Consider the following 24,846-nt stretch of genomic DNA (forward strand, 5'->3'; position numbering starts at 1 on the left):
GCCTCACTGAAAAATATGTTAGGTATAAGAAAGATCAAGTCTCTAGAGATAAACGGGTTATAGACGGAATGAGTCTCTTGACCATAAAAATGACCAGGAATGTGTCTTTCTTTTCATAGAGAACTGTCAATAAAACTGCTGTTCCTTGACCCCAAATCTAACTGAACAGATGACTGAATGAGCAACTCTGACTTTTCATTCTGGTTGAGCCATGCATTTATTAAGATTCCATACATTTTCAAGCCAGCATATACTTTTAAAAAGAATTTTAATGGCTATAGTGCTATTTGATCTATAAATGTCATACCATACCTTCTTTGAAAACTGTTTGCTGTTTACTGCATTTCAGAGCTAGACGAGGTGTTTATTATTATGAAGCTCAACCCTCTTACTTTACAGGTGAGGAAACTGAGGCTCTGAGGGGTCAAGTGTTTAAGGTCACACACATACCTGGTGACAGAGCCTGTCCTAGAATGTCTACCACCACATCGGAGATTCTTCCTTTACCAGTCTTTAGTAAGAGCCATTTTTTTCCTCTGCTGTCCTTACCTCCTTTTAAAGCTTCTAATATTGCATAAAAAAAGAAGAGGCATTTGCCTGAAGTGAGAACGCCAACATTAATTTGGATAGAAAAGCCGACGAAAGAGATATTTAAAGAGGAGAAAATGTATGTTTTACTTTTTTTTAGGCTGTATGCTGGCTTGTTCATTCAGGTATATTTCTACTAAGTCTCACCTAACTGGACATTTTTGTCTATGTCCTTTATTCTTAAAATCAAAATAGAACTTAGTTATAACTCAGGCCACTATTTGTCTTCATTTATCTGTTAAGAAATGATCATGCTTTTCTGAATCTGGAGTCACCCTTACCACACATCCTACTCTTGCATTTGGGACAAAACTGATATTTAAATTAACCTGAGGCTACTTTTCTTTGAATTGTCCAAAAATATCACAACTTGCTAAAGAAAATATAGTTCTTTTAAAGTTTCTTCAGAGCACCTTGGCTTAGGTAGATGCAATTCATGTTAAAGATAGCAAAACAGTTTTTTTTTTTTTAAAAAAAAAGGTAAGGACCTCAGACCTCCCTACCTGGAGATATCAGAACAGCAGATGAGAACAAAGCAATCTCTTCTTCAGTCAGCTGCAAGGAACACAAATTCTTTGCAAAGTCAAATGCTTCATTCACTAGGTCATCAGAACCTATAAAAGAAGGCAAATTAAATGAAAATACTTGAACAGAATGGGACAATAGTAAGAAAAGTCCCATAATCAAGAAGTTATTCAAGGATTTGCATACTAGGCACACAGAAAAAATATTTCTAAGTTCCTGACCATAACAAATGATTTAGTGGTAATTATAGAATGAGAAAATTGGGCAACATCTTGACCAGGTAATGAAAGTCAGCATTACCAATGAGGGGCAGATAGAAATGGTTTGCACCCATTGTAATATCCAACTGGGAACACATAACCCCAATCTAATCTTGTAAGTTTGAAATTAGCTCCAACTAAAAAATTTTAAATTAGTGATTTGGGGATCCTTTAGCACAGACATAGCATTCACAGAAAACCTAAAACATGTATAATGGGCCATGGGCTGTCAGTCTTACTGGCACTTATAGGATGTCACTGGCAACGTAGGATGTCCAGGGGCCTCAAGCTAAGCGAATGGAGATGAAGTGACTTTCAATTTGGTAATTTCCTGGAAATTCGATTGAGAAGCAAACATTCATTTATGTTTACCTTCTAATGAATGACTCGCAGGTCAGTTGCTTAGCCACTGTGAATTCTGGCAAAATAATGCTTCGTCCCTACACGGATCCTTGGTAAATGTTTATTTTATGAAGCTGGAAATATACCCAAGTTGCTTGCCAAGGTTTTCCCTCCTTTCTTGAAAGTCTAGCCTTGGAGATGCCATGGATGTATATCAGCTGCAGGAGGGAAACACTGTCGGCCCCGATGGATTTGCCATTGGCTACCATATCAACTGACAGCACAAAAGGTGAAAGGGCAGTGGCCTTCTTTGATGTCCGTGGGCAGGATATGGAACAAATGGCACTGTCAATTGTTAAAACCTTTCCTGGCACCAGCCCATCTTTGCTAACGTTCTTATCCATGCCATGCACTGATGACTGGATGTGAATGACACACTTGCAGAGACTGGCTCTGTCCTGCCCTCCCACAAGAATGGTCTGGGGATCATTTTGGGCTGGTGGGCAGCCATGCTATCTGTGCTCCCAGAACTTCATGACTTAACAGGGAGAAAGTCACTACCCTGGGTTTGAAACAAATGAAAGAGCTCCTCTTTTAAGCATCTTAACTAATGATTATAAATTTGCATGAGACACTTAAGAGGTCACCCATGGACCACCAGTGGTCTACATAATATACTGTGTGAAGCAGTCAGCTAGAAGGTAAAAGAAAAGCTGATCCTACAAAGAAGGCCTAGAATGCATCCCAGTTCTTTACAATCAATTTTTGTTGATTTCTGAATGAAGCATGTTCGTGTCAACAGGGTCCACGTTTCTTTCCTTCCTTTTACATTTGGAGGCACAACTGTAAAATCAGAGGAGTTAGATGAAACACTGGAGGCTCCCCTAGTCCAACCCTTGTTGAATAATGAGATACTAAGTCATGTTAGAGAATCAAGGCATTTCTTTTAGTGGAGAAACTGACGGTAGTTAATAAAATTGTGTCATCATCAAAGGTGAACTCACCTAAGGCCTTGAACATTTGCATTCCTCCATATTTTCCTTCAAACAGAACAGTGTTGTTTAATGGGTTGAAGGCACGGCACATTCTCACTAAAACCACTTCCAAGCAACCTATGAGAAAAAAATTTCAAATGTGTATATATATATAAAGAGGTTACTACTGCATATAGGTCAAGAGACTTTAAAAAACTTTAAAACACACACATAGACACATAGACACACACATTCAGAAACACCTCAAGATTCCTTGCCAAGTAAAAAAGAACTATGTTAGAAATAAAGCTCTCTTGAAGTCTATGTGAGGAATTTAAAAAGTACACTTTAAAGGTGACTAAAATGAAGGGCAAAAACATTTTCTTCAGAAGCATATTTTTGACTGATAATGAAGTTAGTTTCAACTCTTGAATTCACCGGTGATCATAAGTGGCCCAGAAAGGAGATTTGCAGCAGGCAAGTTCAGTCTGTTAACTTTTGTAGAAGTTTTGCTGTTGGGGAAACATGTTCTCTGCTTCAGTTTTTAACACACTCCATGTATATTTCTGCATACGATGACTTCAATAGGGACACCTTCAGGATGTTTCTTGAGGGTACCATTTATGTCCTGGTATCTTTGAAATGAGGGTTTCTTGGTCAAATAAGTTTTGGCAAAAGGCTGAACATTATCCACTCCAGGGAGTTATAAGCAACATTCACAGGTCAGAGGCTGTTGAAGTCCCAACATGAAGGAGTTTGTTCAACCCTGATGGACCTAACATTTCTGAGTTCTCTGTTAGCCCAATGGTGCCAGGACCTTCATCTGCAGCCATAGGCAGTTGTGGTTATTGTATTCACTGTTATATCTCCATCACCTAGAAAAGTCCCTGGCACATAGTAGGTGCTTAATAAATATTTATTAAATGAATTAGTTCACTACCTTTGTTTTTCCCTCTGAACATTTACTGACATCCTGAGCAAGTACTGCAAAGTTTCTCCACATTTTGGAGAAATGGGCTTTTGCCCCACAGTGTGTTGGAAGGTGACACCCAGGCTCAGAAGTCAGAAATTTGCATGAGAACATCATATAGATGGTTTGGCTACACCCATGTTGTACCCAACTGTACCCCTGGTGCCTTTCTTAATGCTGCCATGTACATTTATGTCTGTGTTTTATTTCTTTGTTCTGCTGATGTATCTGCTTTCCCTCATATGTCACCTTAGCATACGGGCTTACACATAAGAAGGAATCTGCAAATATTAATTGCAATAATGCTTTTCTGAGAAAAACAATAATAGGTACCATTTATTCACTATCTACAATATGGAAGGCACGTCCCTTGACCCCTTACATTCTTCTACATTCCATGTCTCCTACCCTTAAACCCAGGTGGGCCTACATGACTGCCTTGACTAACAGGTGCAGTGGAAGTAACCCTATGGGACTTCTGAAGCTAAGTCAGAAAAATGCTACACACTTCTGCCTTGCTCTCTTGAAATGCTAACTTTCGAAACCGAGCCACCATGCTGTGAGAACGTCCAAGCAGTCTGTGCAGGGTAGGAACTGAGGCCCCCCTGAGCCCAAAGCCTTGACTGAACTCCGGGCTGTCAACCAGCACAAACTGCCAGCCATGAACACGAGCCAGTGAGCAAGTGGGTCCTCCTGCCCGCAGTCAGGCTGCCTCAGTGAACACCACAAGCCGTCCCTCACTAAGCCCCGCTCAACCTGTAGCTTTGGAAGCAAAATAAATGATTATCGTTGTGTGAACTAAGTTTTGGGATTGTTTTTATCTAGCAACTAATATAGCAAGTTCATGTTTGAGTCAAGATTTGCACCAACCTTAATCATTTGGTAACGGAGCAGCAGCAACTTAGAATAATTCTTTTATTTGGCTCATGTTCAAAAGGCAGCTTTTCTCCACACCTCTTTTTGTACAGTAGAGACTAACACAACATTGTAAAGCAACTATACTCCAATAAAAATTAATTAAAAAAAATAAGCCAGCTTTGCCAGATACTGGCTATGTGGTATTGAACACAGCCCTTCACGTCCCTGAATCTTTGCTTCCTCTTCTATACGATGGAAATAATTACTGAGCACACGAGATTAAAAGAGATGTCACAGGTAAACATAAACATATATATATATATATATATGTTATTGCATATATATAAATTATGTTATTATTATTTGCTATAGCCCAGGACCATGAAGGTTCACATGAACACCATAGTGGTTCTTATTTTCTATTTTCAAAGGGGGCCAAGAAAGACAAATACATTTTTTTCCTGTTTGGATAATGGCAGCTGCAAAGTCAATCATGTGCAAAGTTTCCTGAGTTGCTTCCTAAGTGACAGTGTGTGTGTGTCAGAGAGTGTTGAGGGAGAAGTGGGAGGAAGGATTAGAGCAGAGTGAGTTTCTCCCGGTGTATTCTGGCTGCAGGCTATCCTCATTAAAATGACTGGAAATGACCACAGAGGCAGAGCTCAGCTAGCCTGGATTTTTTTCCCCCCAACAGAAGGCAAGTAGTACATTTTAGAGCCAGCTCAGCAATTCAGCCACCTTGACACGCTAATTACTAGCACTGCCTGTCAAGCTGGGTATCTCAACCTCCGCAATTAATAGCTCCACTTTCAATAAGCAAAATTGTATTTGACTTCAAAGGGGAACTGAATGACTATCAGGGCATTTTTATTATTGAGAGTTTCCTTTGGGAGTTGGCTGACAGCGTGGGTGGTAAAAATGAGCTACATATTGGATGGAGGCTTTTCTAGAACTAACAGCAAGCTAAGGGTCAACCACATCCGGGTCTAAAATAGGCCCCCCATGAATTTTCTTGCTTACCTGACTTCAGAAGTAGGATTTGATCATTTTGACAGAGTTCCATGAAGCCTGTTATTCGCTTTGCAAACTCTACCACGTATTGGATGGCGTGAGTGATCTGGATGGCACATTGCTGCCACAGTGCTTCCCTGGACTTCAAGAGAGAAAACACAGAATGTACATGGAGCAAAGAACAACTCAGTGTGTAACTCAGAGACTCAGTGAAATACTCAAGGTTGCCCTAACTGGCGCTTACCTGTCACTTGGGGTCCATGGTAGGAATTTACCCACCTTTAGAAGAGAGGTAGTATTTTCTAAGATACTGCTTTGACCTCTTTGAACCTTGATACACCACAATTATCAAAGTAATGAGGCTAAAATAATGGAAATATTGCAATAGTACAAAAAGATAGGCATTTATAGTTTCTTTATTATTTTGCCTCCTCCTCACCTAAACAAACTCAAGCTCTTAGTCTATTTTGTAAAGTCAAACTCTTACACTGAGGAATAGCAATTTCATTCACAGGCTTCCAAAAAATTATTTCCACGTGTACCTGACAGACACTAAGTCTGTAATATTTTTATGTTGTGTTCCTTTCCCAGAACTTATGGAGACTGCTTTTTGGTACAAGAAAAAATTCAAGGGGGCTTCCCTGGTGGCGCAGTGGTTGAGAGTCCGCCTGCCGATGCAGGGGACGCGGGTTCGTGCCCCGGTCCAGGAAGATCCGACATGCCGCGGAGCGGCTGGGCCCGTGAGCCATGGCCGCCGAGCCTGCGCGTCTGGAGCCTGTGCTCCGCAACGGGAGAGGCCACAACAGTGAGAGGCCTGCGTACCGCAAAAAAAAAAATTCAAGGGAAAAGACATCAAATCAAATCACTCTCTTAAGTAATATAGAACTCCGGAAATGTATTTTGATCCTTGGGTTATTTTCTTTGGAATGGGAAACATAAATCCAAGTTATGTGTTAATTCTGTTTTTTATTGACCATAACAATACCTATGCTTTTGTCTCCTTATTTATATAAAAGTGGTAAGATTTAATTATTCCACTGGAGAAAAATCAGTATGTTGTAGTCATATATTTATATATAGACACATTTATATATTTTATTAAAATTTCATTTACCAGTAGGTTTTGTGATTATGGATCTCAATCCTGTAGAAAATTAATTAACAAAAACAGCAACAAATTTCTTCTCTTAAAACCTTCTCTAATGGACACAAAAATAATCATAATAATAACAGTAAAAATGTAGGGTGAGTTGTCCCTTTTTCCTTTGGTCCTTTTTAAACATGTAGGGTAAGAAAAAACATTCAGAATGCTTTGTTGCATATCTTTGTAGTGTGAGTTTGCAGCTATTATTCCTGCTATGACTTTTTCAATTGCTCCTATTCCTTGCCTGGCTGCAAGAAACCACTATGAGATGTCCTAAAATCACCTGATGTGGGCACAGTCTCCCCAGTCACTCAAATAGGGCAGTGGTTTTCAATCGGGGTCGTTTTGCCCCCCAGGGAACATTTGGCAACAGCTGGAGACATTTGGGTTGTCACAACTATGGGTGAGGGGATGCTACTGGCACCTAGTGGGTAGAGACCAAGGATGATGCTAAACATCCTACAATGTGCAGGACAATCCTTACAGCAAACAATTGTCCAGTCTGAAATGGCAACAGTGCAGAGGTTGAAAAAGCCAGAAACAGAGAAATCACAGAAAAACTTTCCTGTAGTTTCCCAGAGTACCTTGCTTTGATACGCTTTAATTTCTTCATATGTGTGGATCTGCCATGCCAGCTGGTGTAGCTCTTCCATGGTGTATTGACATGTCTCCAGATGGGACTTAATGATGTTCTGTGCAATTCGATCTATGAGAAAGAATATCAGTTTGAGGGTTTGTGAATAAAATCCCACTCTGCGGAAAGAAACCTGCTGTTAATGTGTTTCCTGTAGGAATGCCTTTTGGAGATACTCCAATTGTATGAGCATGTCTTTAACATTACTATCTATTTAAAAATCTCCAGACAAACTCTTTACTGCTTTTTTTCAATTTTCAGTCTTTTTATCAAAATTAACTGCCTTTTCCTCCTCTTTTTGGTCACAAAACTGGGGTTTTAAAGTTTTAAAGTGTTCAAATAGATATTTATTTTTAAAATAAATACAAATTACCATGTACCATGTTTCTTGATTTTTGGCCTGAAAGTCCACTCACAGTCTTGTAACACTTGTCACACTGTAACAGTCAGTGTAAACTCCAAAAACTTTAAAATATTTGGAAAATCACTAGATCCCCAGTGTTTATCTCAGAAAGGAGGAATTGAAATATAAATGTTTTGCTTATATTTTAAAAAGGGAGGATTAAACAATAATCTAAAAAAATAGTTTTCTATAGAGGAAAGAGAAGAGAATGGGGGCACAGGGATAGAAGCCAGACTTCTCTGATGGTATTATTTTTGTAGATGTTACTTTGGAACTACGTAGATATCTTCCATAAATAATGTGAGAGGGAGATGAAATGATATGGACTCATGAGGTGATAATTTTGAAGCTGGGTCATGAGGGCCCTTATATTCTTCTTTCAAATTTTTCATAAGATAAAATTTTTCCCTGAAAAAGTTAAAAAAGAGGAAATGGTTTTACTCATTAAAAAAGTAGAAATAAACACAATCAATTTGGGGGGGCCATTTATTCCAAATGCGTTGTATTTAGTATTGTATCTTAAATATCGATTATTTTGGGTTTCGAGGTATGGAAGTTGAGTAATAGAACCAGACATAAGAGCTCTCCTTAACAACCTGCAGGGAGTCCCCCGAAGTGGGATAGAGCTGGCAGAAGGTCCCCTCATAATCCCCCCTCTGCTATTTGAACATGTGAAGGTGACATCTTGGAATTCTGTACTTAGGAATTCTGTAAGTGGGATATGAGTAGAATGAAGATGACCAAATTTTCTGCCTGGTAACTGTTCTTGACTCATATAGAAATGGAGTTTTTCTTGTGTTTCAGGTGGTGCCAGTTTAAATGCAATTTCTGTTCTTTCTAAATAGCAATATTTCATTTCTCCAGGGTAATTCTCAAAGCAGTACTCAGGTCCTGTTTTCTTTTTTTACCTTGCTAAGCTTCTGGTATATATGGAGTGAAATAAATTGAGTTTTAGTAACGTAGAGAATAAAAAATGTAAGCTTAAGCTTCTAATGCACCTTCGAAATAAAAAAATCTCGTATATCCATTGCCTGGCACATTATAACCACTGAATAAATGGTAGCCACGATTGTCATTATTAGGACATTCTACATAGTTTTTCATCAGGGAAGGAATCTGACCACCCAGTGGAGATGAAACGGAGCTATTTAATTTTGGAATCAGTGCTACTGAAGGAAGATATTTCGATATTTATTAAAGTTGTTCAATCACAACTATAAACTGATGGATGTAGAAGATGCTACAAAATGCTAACTTATGATTATGGCTATGCTCTATTGGATTCAGCATTGAGCATTTCTAGACTTTCATTGCTTATCATACTATAAAAATCCTTTCTTTAAAAAATCCTATATTCAAAAATTTATTGAACGTCCTCCTATGTTGTAAAAAAGGGCAGGAAATATTCTATACATCATATTAAAATAGATTGGTATGTCATGGTTCATCATTTATCAATTTCATTTGGGCAGTCTAATTACTTAGACTCTTAAAAGAACGTATCTATTCCTCAGTAGGTATATAATGAAAACATAAGATTTTTATGGCTCTATAGTTTTCAAACCTTTATCTTCTTGGTGTAGTCTGTTTTCATTTTCAAAGATATACCGATTTGTCAGTAATTTACAGGCTTCAGGGTTTAGAAGCAAAATTATAATTGCACTCAAAATTGCACTATGAAAAACTTTTTATCTGTTCCTTTACAATATCTCCTAAGAATTGCTGGCCAAGGTTTAAGAATTCCCTGGCCTTCTGCCACCAAAGTTTAGGGTTCTTTGGGGTATGAGGAGTGGGCATAATAAACATGTGGGCAGATTAAGCAAAATTGAAAGTTAAATCCACATGGATACTTTAGGACTCAGCTCAGATGGCCATTCCTCGAGAAGGTTTCCCTGCTTCCCAGTGTCCCATGTAGAAGCGCCAGCTGCCATTACACTTTAATTCCACCCCCCAGCTGAACCTTTATTCCAGTCAGACTCCCACTGTGCTTATTTGAATGGATGTTTCTATACCCTTCAAGATAGTGAGTTCTTCAAGAGATGGACTGCAGAACCCAGCACAGTGCCTTCATATATTCATTCACATGTTCACAAATACTTTTTGAGAAGCTATTATATACCAAGTTAAGGTACAGAGTTTAAAAAAGGACATTTTCTTTTTTTAACAGGATCTTAATATCATGTCATATCATGACGTAACAAATGCCCTGAGTTACTGTGGAAGCCCAAAGAAGAAAGTAACTAACTCAGTCAGAGGGAGGCAGAAAACTATCCACAGAGAAGATACCTGTTGACCTGGGTCTGAGCAGGAATTTGTCACATGAAGAGAAAGACGGACACCGGGTAGAGGGGATGATGGAAAGGCACAGAGAGAAAATTAGCTCTGAGCTAGATAACTGCTGACATTAAACGGTACATCTTTACAATCCTTACCTTTTACAAACAATTTCCCTTTGAGGAAAAAAGTGAGGTTCAGAAAGAGTGAGTGACTTTAGACCCATTTTTACAGAGCTAACAAATGGCGTTGAAATCAGCTCTGTCTTTCCCAGCAAGAAGTCTGTAGTGTTTGCAATACAGAGTGCATTGAAGAGATGGGGACAAAGAGACTAGGGATAGACACTGTGACTGGAGACGGAACAGCTGCATAAGCATGGCCATGGAGTTTGGATTTTACCTTGTAGGCGATTAAGAGCTAGTGGAAGCCGCGAAGCAGGAGAGTGACATGGTCAGTTTTTTGTTTTAAAAGGGTGATACTGGCCATGGCAAAGCAGATGAGATGGCATTAAGGAGTAAGTGAGATTAATCAGGCTGTTGTGAAAAATACAGACAAGATATGAGGAGCTTCTAGAACAAGTGAGAATGACAGAGTCAGAGTGGAGGGGCCAGATTCAGGACAATTCTGAAGGAGGATGCATAGGACCAGCAGGGTGCGTGCGTGCGTGCGTGCGTGCGTGTGTGAGAGAGAAAGAGAGAGAGAGAGAGAGAATTAAATATAGTAGGTACTCAGCCAATGTTGAGTTAGTAAAGATAATGTTGAAAATATCCATCCATCCATTCGTCCCCTCGTTTTCTGCTTTATTTGACAAAGGATTTTAGAAAGCTAAGACTGACCCTTTGTTTGATGATCTTAAAGCCTAAGCACTCATGATGGCTTTAACATTAAACATGGGCAATTATTTCCCATACCCTTGTGGTGAGAAGTAAAAGGCAAATCTCTTTTTGACATAAGACATATATCAATGAAAGCTAAGACACAGCCGCAGCAGTAGCAGGAGCGATCCTTCTCCACTTCCTTTCACGGGTCTGCAGTGCAAAGGTGAGCCACGTGCAAAAACCGGCTTGACCCTCTCAAGGCTCAGGCTGGGGGGGGGGGTGTGTGTGTCAATAAACCACACGGTAAAGCTAGACTTGGTCCCCTGGGAGCAAGGCCTGAAGGCTCATTCTGTCGATTAGAAAGATGCATGAACATCAGAGGAGATGGTCTGCTTGGACTGAGAGTCTGCAGTTGTGAAAAGGGGAGAAGGATTTAAAAAGAAGGGACAAAAGGGAGAGACAATGAATACAGTATGCAGAGTTCCTGCTGGGAGCCAAAGGAACTTTCAAGAGTCCTTGCCTGGAAAAATAGAAAAGGTAATAGTAAACGCTGTCATCTCTAGGGACCAACCACATGAGAAAGTCCAGACAAAAAGACTGAGGTAAAAGAGCAGGGGATCTGGAATCTTTCTGGGCAATCGCACACCCTTCATCCGTTTCCCTGATTTGGATTGCTGTTGCTTCTCAGAGCCCAGTTTCGGATCCTTTAACCAGCTTGGGCTGCAGAAAGCACATGTTGAAGAAGGAGTCAGCACGCACTGTGCTGGGATAATGGGTGCAACAGAAATATGACTGAATAATGACTGAATGATGGGAGATTCTACCACCTTCAGAGGTGATGCCCATGGACTCTACACTCTCCTTTTCCTGAGACCAGGGATGAGGCTAGAGATTTCTTAAGTGGACCTGAAAATGCAGCTATTATCTTCTCAGTAGTTAAGATTCCGTATGTATCAGTGAGACAGAGCTTTGTCCATTTCACTAAGAGTATGTGGGCTGTTTGATAGTTAATAAAACAACAACAAGGAATGAGAAGAACAATTTTATATGCTCAGTCCAGTCATTCCTTTTCAGTCATGATGAGGGGAAATGTAAACACTGATGCTGGCAAGGGAAAACTGGGTGTGTAATTATAGGTTAAGAGTAAGTCCATGATCCTCATTTTCTATTCGTTAATTTCATGAAAAATATCCTGCTCTCACTTTGTCTTGCATCTCTTTTTTTCCCCATAAAATTGCTGTTTTATTTTTAGACTTTGACCCTTATACTATTCTTGAAGGAAGGCTTATTGGAGCCCAAGACTTATAACTAATTAATAGAATTTGTAACTTCATGTATTAAGTAACTTTATGAGATAGAAATGATAACATGTGATTCAAATGAAAGAATAATCCTAGAAATCTTTAAAATAATTGATATAGAGATATGTTTTTGGCATAGGTTGTGGTGATGGTTTCATGAGTGTATACTTATCTCCAAACCCATTAAGTTGTAGACATTAAATACAGACAGATTTTTGTATGTCGATTATATCTCAATAAGGAGGTTTAAAAAATAATTGATATAGGCAAATATACTTTATCATTTTTGATGAAAAATATTGAAAAATATTGTTAAAATTGTTACACTTCCCTAGAAGCTTTAGGGGTAGTCTTAAGTCCACTTATGACAGGCAATAAGAAGAGAGAAATTAAATTTTTGAAGGGAAAACTAGAATAAAATTGATGGTAATTCTCAATTGTGTGTGCAAAAATTGTAGAACCCTGGGGCTGGAACTAACCTCCTTCCTTCATTTCCAAATGGACTGTATCTAAATAATTCCAGAAATTAGTTGGGTCTCCTGTCTCTCTCTGCAACCTTGGCTCCCTGCCCACACTGTGATTCATCAATCATCACTGTGATCTGTGGAATAAATCAAAGAAGTAGGAAGGAAGTCCCTCCTTAAGGTATTTACAGGTGGTTGAGATGTGCATGACATGTGTAAATATTAATAATATTTTGTGTAAATTAATTGTGTAAAAATAATATTTTGAAGTAATATTAAAGAAATAAATGAAAAATAAATTTTGTTAAGTATTAATTCATATAGAAAAGCAAAGTCTGGAAAGAAGTCATCTAAATTGCCTAGTACTATGTAGAAAAAAGGCTACATCTGCTTATTTTGGTGAAAAGTAAGTAAACTGACAAGTAAGGTGACAATTTCTTGTTTATAACTGTAATGTTATAAAATGTGGACCAGCTTGCAGCTACTAAAATAGCAAGTGACCTTCTGCAGCTCTGATTTCAACCACTCAGCGGGTTTTTTCCACCAAAGGGGCTTATTTTAGCTCTCACTAGACATTTCAGCAAATGGCGCTCTCCAAAGGCTACAGTGTCTCAGACACGGATTGCACGGGTGGTTTCATTAGAATCCCACATCCTGGGAGCGGGGAAAGTTGAGTATATCTTTAAAAACTGCTGCTTTCAGTGTTATTACCAAGAGCACCCGTGGCCCAACTGTATCAAGGCCAGAAAGCTGAGACTCAAAGCTATATATAGCACTAGAGGGGGCTGCATCTGAAGTCCCTAATTCTTTCTCCTCCCCCTCCTTTTTTTTTTTTTCCTTCATGAGAAAGGACGGTTTCTTCTTGGTGAACTATACCCCCTATTCATTTTCCTCCATAAGGGATTTTTTTTTAAACTTGGAAGTATTCTTCTTATAACACTATATCTCAGCCTCAATCAAAATGATTAATGAATTTTTAATTTATCACTTGCCTTAAGGATCTAGAGAACTGCTCAATTCTCTGTTTAGTTTATACTACTAGTGTGAAAGGGAAATTCTTAGGGGATTCGCTTTGAATTAATGGCAGGATATCTCTATGGACTTGCTGAAGGCAAGTTTTAAGTGCCTGCATTAGGTTTTCAGAATATCAAGATTCCTCACAATCCACACTCTGAGGCAGTAACTCTAATATATTAGAACAATTGGTTTAAAGGTGAAACATTTAACCAAGTGTGCGTTTTGTCTTTTTGACAACACACTATCAGTTTTATACGTTTTTGGTCCTTAAATAGAACAAGTCTGCTGGTTAGTGTGTAACAGATGACTGTCAGAGAGGACAATGTTACTTTCGAGACCTTTCTGATTTTTCTAATCTCTATTTAGAGATGATGATTTTGGGGGCATAAATAGAATTGTGCTACCAGCATAAAAACATCAATATTTAAGCTTAAAACAGCCATCTATTAGTTATCCATAGCCTCAATAGGGAGGTAATATTTTCAGCATTTAAGTTCTTCAAATTTTTTAAAGAAGAATTTAGGGGCATAAATAACCCATAACTTATTTGTTGGCTCAGTTTCAATGTCCAACCACTCATTACTCTTTTACCAGTGAATTAGGAAAGCTTCTGGTCTCCTTTTCAAACAAATTCTATTGCCAATTATTACATCAGAGAATGGCATAACTGAGTTTTACTTCATGTAGATCTGAACCAAAATGTTGTTAAAGTGCTTCAGAAAAATATATTAACAAAATATAAGATTGTTACTAACTATAAAAATGATGAAAATGTGATAAAACACAACTCAATAAAATATGAACACAGAGAAAAGCAGTGAGAAAAATCAGATTAATACTACAAGTAATAATATCTGGGAAAGGACTGAATGAACAGATTAATAAATAAAATGGATAAAATTTTATCAAATTTCAGGAAGTTCAGGTGAGAGTACTGTAATAGGAAGTAAGAAAACTGAAACTAAAGCAGAAAGAAAAACTGAAAGAAACCATAGGGCATTTGTATTTAAGCAGAGTATATCCAAAGGAAAAAACATCATACACAGCAAAACAAATTAACTATCTACGAGGGTGCCTTCTTAATAATTTAATAATGGAAAGCTGTCTTGGATCACAAGTGTTTTGTTTCATTGCAATAGTGCACGTCTAGTTTTGGGGAAATTACAGTTGCCTTTCTTCAAACTAGCTAAGAAAATTAAGAATATAGTATAAAAACATTACCTTTTGAAGCTAACTTTCATAGTAAAAGACCTCCTTCACAGAACAATCAGAAAAGATCAACGTACTTCAACGCCCTAGAATTGGTGAGTTTTAAGGAAAGCAGCTTGTAGGATGGAGGAAGCCAATATGACTCCATTGAGCCTTTTATTTCACGCCCTTTGGGAAGTCACTTAACATTTTAAAGTCTTAGTTTCTTTGGGTTTGATTTTCTATCCATAGAAAGATTTGGCAGCAGTGATATTTTCTAAGGGCTGTGTAAAAGCATGGCGACTTGAGTCTAAGGGGCTAAATAGGAATTTCTCTTTCTTTTGACTCACGAGGGAGAAGTCTTGCAGAGTTACAGAAGGTGGGAGTACAGCTCACAGTCTTAAAAGTACTTGAAGTGTCTTAGAACAAACAAAAACAAGATAATCTAGAGCCCATGAAAATATTTCCCTACTCTCTTTTAAAAAGTACACCTCCTTGGGCTTCCCTGGTGGCGCAGTGGTTGAGAGTCCGCCTGCCGATGCAGGGGACACGGGTTCGTGCCCCGGTCCGGGAAGATCCCACATGCCGCGGAGCGGCTGGACCCGTGAGCCATGGCCGCTGAGCCTGCGCGTCCGGAGCCTGTGCTCCGCAACGGGAGAGGCCACGACAGTGAGAGGCCCGTGTACCGCAAAAAATAAATAAATAAAATAAAAATAAAAAGTACACCTCCACACATTACCCAAAGGACACTTAGCGGGTCACAGATGATGAAAACCTAATTACGGAAATTGCTCACGGCCATCATTAGGACTGACCTTTACTATTTGGATTTTGTTGACATATGGATTGACCGTTAATTTAAACAGAAGCAATCCCTCCCCAACCTTACCCCCCCTTTGGAAATGTAGCCAATATAATTCTGACCTTTAGGAAGAACTAATTCAGGAGAAATCTTTGGAGGCAATTTTTACATTTTCAAACATTTAATCTAAATTTTTAAAAGTAATGATTGCTTAAATAATACATTTAATTGACTAATGCTTTAAAATAAGTGTTTTCTAAATAGTCTAGCACCAAATGTTCCTGGAGCAAACCTGTCTGAAAACCAAACAGCAGTTCCACAATAGTCTGCATAAATAGGGCTCAGATTTAAATAATAAATTTCTTCTCAGTAGTAAGGATATATCGTCATATATCCTTATCTATAGCTTACATCCTAGAATAAAATAAACAAAAAGTCTTGCCAGCTAGAAACATTTCCAACAGGTTTCCCCACATTTGTAAATATCACAGAAATAAATCCTGTACTGGTTGGCAGAGAGAGCCTGTTAAGTTGGTTGTATACCATGGTAATGAAAACCAAAGTGTATCAAGTTCCATCAACCTGGCCATCAATTGACATTTCTGTGTCCCATAGCCTATGTGGCATTTTAACCCCACCCAGCTCTTCCCCAAATAGGTGCTTGAAAATGTGGCTAAAGCAGTACCTATTCACCCCAGGCAGGGGAAAAGTGATTCAGAGCTCTTTCTAAGAGTTAAGTGTCAAGCTTGCAATGCGGGAAATACTAGTCAACAGTGGGGCTGTTTCAGAGATTGTCTTATAAGCATAAACATTCCTTCCTTCAATAAGTCATAGGTAGAACCTCATGAAATCTCCTTCCCTCTTCCTTACTGCAGAATATTTCATATCTACTATGGCTTTTGAAACTGAGTGCATAAATTGGAATTGGTTTTCCAATAGCTTCCCAATAGCATTTTTTTTTTTTTTTTTGGTTGGTGGATTTTAGAATCTTCTTAGGAAGTTCTGAATTCTGAGTCAAAAATTAATCCCAAACTAGCATCTCCAGGGGAAGTCTACTGAGGAAGATCAGTTTTGCATAATTTCAACTCAAAATAGAAAAGGTGATTTAAAAGATTTACCTAATCCAGTGAATGCTAGCACATAAGGAAAGCTGTACTGACAGAGGTACAAGCATATAGTGGTTAATCTGCATACAGGTACTATAAATAGATATGCAGGTTTATAAGTACTTCAGCTGAGCATATATGTGTGTATTACTTATAGTGTAAATCATGTTTATATATGTTTAGAGCCTTGCTGGTCACAAAGTACTTTTGTATACATTATGCCATTTATTCCAGTTGTGGAGAATCATTGCATTGAGCACGACAGTAGAGTGACTACAACATATTACTAGGTGAGTTAAGACATCTTTTTCAGGTTGTTAAAAGGATATCTAGAAAGATACAGATTTGAATGACTCTAGGGAAGAACTATAGTGTCCTCTGTCCCAGGATGCTCCAGAGTAATTCATGGCCATGGACTAGTTAATACTATAGTTGTGACCATGGTAAAGATCTTTTCTTTTTTTGAGATAGAAGACAGGATTCTGGAAATAAGCAGCCTCTTGGGATGTAGTCTATGGAAAGCAGAGAACAAGGTAGTATGAAAATTTCAGAGGAGTCAGGTAAATCCCTCTCAAGTGACCAAGGTGATGTGGGTAGGCCTGGGGCTCAGTCAAGACCATATCTTTATTGTTTTGTCCCCCTTTTTCTTTCAAGAGGGCTTTGGGGAGGTGGTCAGGTTGAAGTGGGCCAGAGAGGACAGGTCGATTTGCCCTGAAGTATCCATACAGCGGCTCACTCTTTACTTTGTACGTGAACTAGGGATGGTTTGAGATTGGCCACCAGCCTCTCACTGATCAGCTCCTGGCTGTCCTTGATGTTCATTTTTTTTTTTTTTAGGAGTGTGGATGAAGAGAAGAGGCTGGTGCACACTTCTGATGTGACTGTGGTTATTAACTTTATAGTTGACAGGGTCATTCCACACCATGGAAATTCCCGAGTGTGGTCCTACTCCTTGAGACAGCTGTTTCGGCATCGGTCAGGATTGCCTAGTTGCCTGTAAGTCCCCTCCCCTCCTCTCCACTACCCTACCCTTCTCCTTGGGAAGTGGCTGGAACAAAGGGAATATTTGTGCACATGGCCAAAGCTCCCACCAGGAGTTGGGAGAACCATAATCCTTCAAAGTCACTGAGCCCATCTGCCTTATTTTTCAGATGAAGAGACAGAGCTCCAGAAAGCTGAACTAATTTTGAACAAGTTCACATGGCTAGTATGTGAACTAGCCATCAGGAGTCCCAATTTCAATGTCCCTTCCCTAAACTGCCTGCATAGGACCTGTGTTTGGGTGAAGGTGACAGGGGTGTCAGATGACAATGGAAGTTCACAAGATGTCTTCCCTCAAGGCAAGAAAGAAAGAACTAAGACACTGGATTTTCAGGTCCCTTACTGCTTGAATGCTTTTCCTCATTAGTTTAGTCTACTTTCGTTCATTTTAATGACTTCCTAGGTACTTGCTCCTAAATTGAATGCCTACCTGTATTTGATAAAGGTGCCACCAGGGGACATAGGAAATACATAGCTGGAGTTAAATTCTATTCTCTGTACCATTTCTGAATGAGTAGTTGAATATGCTTAATAGGTTTAGGCAGTTGTAAAATATTTACCTGTAAAAGCCTATATCATTGAAGCTGCTGTCTTATGACCATAGCACCTGCTTGGGGTTCTTAAAAAATAACAACTGAAACACCATCAACTTTTACAGAATTTCCCCCAATAAAACATCACTAGAAATACCTTCTATGTGTCCATGTAGCCTTGATGAAAAAAATAGTACATTACAGGGATTAGATCACCTTTAGGCCAATCCCTTTTTGTAATCTCCTCTATTAATACTCAGCTTCTGTAATAGATGAATTTGCTAAAAAAAAAAAAGAGGTTTATTTCTATTTTTGATGTTTAAAATTCCAGGCTCCATAAATAGACCACAAAAGGAATATGAAAGTAAGTCTACATTGAAGATTACACAGGAGGGATCAATGAATTCATTGATTTCATTGTCTTTATCTGGAGAGAAAATTACTGAACAGCAAACTCAGATAATGTTTGTAAAAGGCAATCTATCCCCTTAGCACTGAAACTAATTTGATGGATTTTTTCCCTGTTTTTAAAAGCATGTTGTTTGGCTGTTTGAATTGTCTTGTTGTCTGGTACCTCATGGATACACTGTCAATCATCTTTGAGCTTAAATAAGCTTTCATTAAGAGTATTAGTCCTGCAGAATCCTCCAACCCATCTGAGGGCTATAGTGGGGGAGCAAAAACACAACCTTCCATTTTCTCTCTCTGCTTGTTTGCCAGTCTTCCTATAGCCAGCTTCCTTTCCCTGCCACCAACCACTGCAAAATTTTATTTGCAAAGATATAACACCTCCACCATGCCAGCTTGAAGTAAAATTCCTGCTAAACCCAGTTAAACCTGATGCCTAAATATTAATTTGCAGCTTCCTTTTGCCCTTCTCTTATTTTATGGTGTTTTCTCCTATGGGATTTTGAGAAACCCAAGCATATTATTCTGGAAATGTTTCATGCTTTCCTCCTTGCTTACCCACATTTTCTTTTCAAGTCCCAAGACTATGGGAATAAAACATTCCTGAAAAGAGCTGTGGCACAGAGTAAGCAATACCCCCCATCTTCTTCACCTGCAGGAGAGTTTGTGGTATCGTCATGCTCGGGATTTAGAATACATGGCGTTGAACTGCAGTTATTTATTTTCATGCCTGCCTCCTAGACGGTGAGGACAGGAACCGTGTTCTCCTTGCCTTGAGTGCCTGGCACACACTACCAAACGTAAAATAGCCAGCTAGTGGGAAGCAGCCGCATAGCACAGGGAGATCAGCTCGGTGCTTTGTGACCACCTAGAGGAGTGGGATAGGGACGGTGGGAGGGAGATGCAAGAGGGAGGAGATATGGGGATATATGTATACGTATAGCTGATTCACTTTGTTACAAAGCAGAAACTAACACACCATTGTAAAGCAATTATACTCCAATAAACATGTTAAAAAAAAAAAAGAATATGTTTTTGAAAGAATGCCTGGAAGTGTAGAGTAGTAGAATGAGCTACATAAGAACTTAAGCTTTACCACATAACTAACTCTGTGCCTGGGAAAATCACTCACTCTTTCTGACCCTTAATTTCTTCATCTGCGCAATGGGATGATTTCTTCACTTCCCACCTGAAGGCACTGGTAGGAGGCTTAAATTGGCTAATGTGCATGAAGGCATTTTCTGTTTCTGTCTATCCATAAGGTATTATTATTAGGGTTCCTGAACCTAGAAGTCTGTAGTTCCTTTCGTGCACTTTTAGAAAGACAATGGTTTTTCAGGAGGAATATTCCTGACTCATAACACTCAACTAATTGACTTTTGGGGATCTGCATGCTGTTGCTAGTATTGTTTTACGGTTCCTAAACATGCATTTTTATTAAAATTTCAAAACTGTAAGACTGTATTCTGTATGGGCTAATCCAAAAACTGTGTTTTTTTGTATTTTTGGTTTTTTTAATCTGCTTTTACAATGGCCCAATCAGAATCATGATCTGGTTGTACAATTTCATTGTTCTCTCAGAAACGAGAGGAAGCAGATCAGTACTTCTAGCAGCCAAGAGTGATGTTAAAAAAATCTCTCGTGTGATATAGCCTCAATTCACGCAGTCAGAATGTGGCTAAAATCACATTTTCTTTTTTAAAAGGTTTTATATTTTATTTTTTGGTCACACAGTGTGGCTTGCGGGATCTTAGTTCCCTGACCAGGGATTGAACCTGGGCTCTGGCAGAGAAAGCACCAAGTGCTAACCACTGACTGCCAGGGAGTTCCCCACATTTTCTATATTTGTCAGCACAGGCTTCTTTCTATGACAACTTGTCACCAGCCAGATTAGTATAGATCCTTGTTAATCAACTCAAGTCAAAATGTCAGCGTGCACCCTCTGTAAGCTCCTTTGTAGCGCCCAGTAGGACGTCAGGTAGGCAGCAAACACCAAGCAAGTCTTGTTGTGGGAATGCCATTAACTTGGGAGGGGCTCCCTGTGTTTGATGGGAAGAAACATAGTTAAAATAGTTTTTAACTATTTTAACTAATATAGTTTTGATGTTACTTTGACCTGGGTTCACATGCTTACTTTGCTTTTAACAAGTTTTGTAACTTCTGAGCCTCAATGTTTTCATCTGTAAAATGGATATACGAATAATTACATAACAGGCATAATAGGGTTGTTATAAGAGTTGAATATTGCTAGGCACCATTAGGGGCTCCATAACAGGTAATTAGGTAATGACCAAGAATGTTATTAATAATGAGATTAATACCATTATAATATCAATTATATTGATTAATAATAATGATGAGGCTTATGCATGACAGAAGCTGTTCTAAGAATTTTCAAATATTTACTCATTTAATCCACACACACAGGTAGGGATTATTATTATCTCAGGTTTACAACTGAGACTCAGGTTGGGTAAACTGCCTGAGGGAAAAGGAACAATGAGGTTTTGAACTCAGGCAGTCCGACTCCAGAACCAAAGTTCTTAACTGCTGTGCTACACCACTGATGCCCTCCTGCCCAATTAGACTGTTATGGAGTCAGTGTTTTAGTGAAATGAGTGACAGTTTTTTGGATCGTGCAGGAAAGCATAGTGCATCACATTGTTGTGGCTCTTATAAGTACCTCCATTCGACACTCGAAGGAGTTTGTGGCCACTAGATGGCATTGCCGTTTTAACGAAATGGGAACCAAGGCAATACTTAGGCTTAGGAGCCTGCTAAATTTGAGAGCACTAGGAGAACAACCTAATTGCATCCCTAAAAGTCTGATGGAAGAACTCTCCAAAATTTAAGGCAGATCTAGAGATCTCTAAAGACTAATAGTATCTTGAAATAAGTAAGAAAAATAAATGCTAGTTCATTTTGGGGTCAATGTCTGTGGAGAAAATCTGGATGAATTTGGAGTTTCTCTAGTTCATAGAGGAATAGACTCAAGGCCAGGAGGAGAATGACCTGGGTAGGGTTACTTGAACTTCATGTTTCTGGCTGTAGTTTTCTTTCTGTAATACCTCCTACTGATTCTAAATCACAAAGAAATTGTGATTTCTGCATTCTTAGAAGTCTTTCCTTTTTGGGTATGGATCAGATCATCCAACAATTGTTTTTGTTTCAGTATGTTTTAAACATGTGTTCCCAATCAATAGCAAACTCAGGAACTTAGATACTAAGTAGGATAAAAGCAAAAAATGGTGCCTGTTTCCTTTTCCTTTTAACATGTCCCTTTGGAAAGACCTAGTGACTCCACTTAAACAGATTGTCCCCTATTGATTGACAATGCAGTTTGTGAATATTAAACCCATAGCAAGTAGCAGGACAATGGATAAGCACAAGGACTCCAGAATCAGACAGCCTGGAATGGAAGTTGCCTCTATCATTTAGTAACCAAAGGACCCTGGGCAGGTCATGAGACATCTCTGAGCCTCTGTTTCCACATCTGTAAAATGGAAGTAATAGTCTTACTTATCATATAAGATGCTTGTGAAAATTAAATGTGTGTGAAGTGCCTGCGACACAGTCACAGGTTAAGGAGAGCAACATAATGAATATTTTTGTTATTAGAGCTGATGTGTAGTTTTCTACGTCTCTCAGTTGTGGATGTCGTCACAGGTGCTATGTCAACCACTTCTTTACTCCCTGCCACAGGCTGAATTGCTAAGAGAGAAAAATAGAGTTTCAGGTTTTATAACTGTGTCACGTCACTTCTTCCTCAACCAGATGGTAGAAGTAGCCAAGATACATATGGCATGTCCTTCGTTATGTGTTCACATCAACTTTATTTAAAACACTCGTAGGCTTTAGGCTCCTACTCACAGTTTAGACAGAGAAGGTGATTGAACACGTGGTGGGCAAGTGAGAACAGCTCAGAGTTACTGAGCACTTGCGGAGTGCCAAACATGGTTCTGTTTTACAAGTATTGACTCATTTAATTCTTACAACAACGGTGTGATCTGTGAGCTAACAGTTTTTGAGAAAAAAAAAACACCAAAAAACAGGATGAGCAAACCAGGATTGAGAGACTTGCTTCAGCTCAAATAACAGGCGACGATCCAGGATTTGAATTCAGGTAGCCTGGTGCGTAACCACTCTTTTCTGCCACCTCTCAGGGCAAGATGGCAGTCTCAAAGACTCCCGAGCTCCACACTGCTTTCCCTGTGCACTGAGTACTGCGTGAAGCCTGCTGTAGCCACTGCCTGCTAGCTCCTCCGGGCTACTGTTAACATACAGCTCTGTTACCCAGGAGGGTAATGTGTTAAACCTACATCCATATTTTTATGGCAATTAGTTAATAAAATCAACTGATTAGACGGTTAACAGACTCCTAAGCTTAACACGGTAAAACAAAGCGGCGACAGGTCAGAAGAGAGAGTGCACTCTTGAAGACCACTCCTTAAAGAAGGATGTTGCAGAAGCAGGAGGGTCTGCAACCGATGCAACTGTGCCTGGGACTTGCCCTGCTCAGAGGGGCTTATTTGTTGCCCTTCTGTAATATTCCAGACTACACTTATTTTATTGCCAGTAATTCAGACTCTATTCCCACGTAGAATTCTTGAATTCAGATTTACAAGAGGCTTAGAGGTCTTCTGGTCTACCCCTCTGCCTTTACACAGAAGGAAACTGAGGCTTGTCCCCAGTTATCTTAGATGGAGAGTTGGAGCCCTGTTCATTCAGTTACTACATACTGCTTCTATATCCCTTAGCTATTTCACTTTTAATAGCATCACTTTGAACACTTGCTGAAATTTTCTTGTTTATACCAATAACATTTTTCCTTCAGTGATGAACCCAAATTCAACAGATAGCATCTGTTCCTTACAGATCGCATCTTTCTCTTTATGATTTTTTTCTTCCTTTGCTTGAAATAAACTTTTATGGGCCATGGGAACAGTGACAGTTATTAGACTATATTTTAAAATCAATTAGTTTCCTCACTAGAAGCCATAAATGCAAGTAATTCAACTTAGACCTAAGAAAATGATCTTACTAAATAGGACCAAGGCGATTTCAAAGTAGAATTTCCAAAAATGAGCCGGAAGGAGATTTCCACTTACCGATTTCAGTCATGGTTATCCCTGGTGCTAACTGCCCGTTGTTGAAAGAACTATAGGTAAACAAGTTGGGTACGGATGTGAGGTCATAGATAGGTTCTTGCTTTATCTGTTTGATTCCAGTCACGTCAAGTCCTGACTGATCAGGGGACGGCTGGCCGGAATCCACGTTGTAATAACCCTCGGACTTGGGCAGGTCCATGACGTGTCCGTTGGCGTAAGTGCCACTGGCCTCATTGCTCAGGTTGCTGAGGCCATTGCTGATGCTGCTGCTGTACACCCTGGCGAGGGCTTCCGCCTCCCCACTCTGCTGCTGCCGCTGCTCCTGCAGCCGCTGCTGGTGCTTCTGCACCTCAGCATACAGGCTGTCCCTCTGCTTCTTGGACATCCTCCCAAACTTCACAGCTGGGTGGGAGACAAAAGCAGAAAACAGCACTTGAGGTTCTCATTGGCATTAACCACCTCAAGTCCAAGGGCTCATGGATGGCTGTCCCCTCAACATAAAATGCACCAAGTCCCAGTACCACAGCCCAAGAGTCCATTCGCTTGCACTCCACATTTGATAAAAGGTTATACTCACAGGTGTCTGTACTGGTTTACGTGCATAGTGAGAACTAAATCTAAGCTAGGAAGAATGGTACAAACTTATAGATGTATTTCTCATTGACACGAAGTTAGAAGGCATATTTCCTCATTCTTTCTTACTTGCAGGGAAAAAAAAGAATTCACAAAAACCCAAAACTACCACATAGTACCTATTCAAATGTAGACCAACACTCATTATTAGTTTCCCTCCTGAGCATTACGGTTTCTAGATTGCCAGATAGGACCCTATTACTTCACTATTTTCTAAATAGCACGTTGGGTAAGACCAAGGATGTGAAGCAGGGTGAGAAACACAATTTCAAGGAAGCCACATCATTTGCCTTCGATTGGATTTGGGGATCAAATGAAAACAATCTTTGGAAAATAGCAATTTCGTGAATACGATACCCAGCAAGTGAGACAACGGTAACCCTTCCTTTCTTATTCTACCGTCCCCAAGTTTTATACTGCCCCCCTCTTCTGGAAGAATCCTTAACC

At 39.3% G+C, this 24,846-nt stretch overlaps 1 protein-coding gene across 1 annotated transcript in view; it reads right to left on the reverse strand.

The window, feature by feature from the left end:
- RORB (RAR related orphan receptor B) overlaps positions 1–24,846 on the reverse strand; it is a gene marked incomplete at both ends in the record, with an annotated part of 61,955 nt that overhangs the window by 12,656 nt on the left and 24,453 nt on the right. Inside the window, 5 exons of the mRNA XM_082843383.1 lie at positions 1,092–1,202; positions 2,720–2,827; positions 5,535–5,667; positions 7,254–7,375; positions 23,767–24,168. Coding sequence (XP_082699509.1) covers positions 1,092–1,202; positions 2,720–2,827; positions 5,535–5,667; positions 7,254–7,375; positions 23,767–24,168 — 876 coding nt within the window. The remainder of the gene's footprint in view (positions 1–1,091; positions 1,203–2,719; positions 2,828–5,534; positions 5,668–7,253; positions 7,376–23,766; positions 24,169–24,846) is intronic.

The sequence above is a fragment of the Leucopleurus acutus genome (genome assembly GCF_964270905.1).
Source record: "Leucopleurus acutus genome assembly, chromosome: 7".
Lineage (NCBI taxonomy): Eukaryota > Metazoa > Chordata > Mammalia > Artiodactyla > Delphinidae > Leucopleurus > Leucopleurus acutus.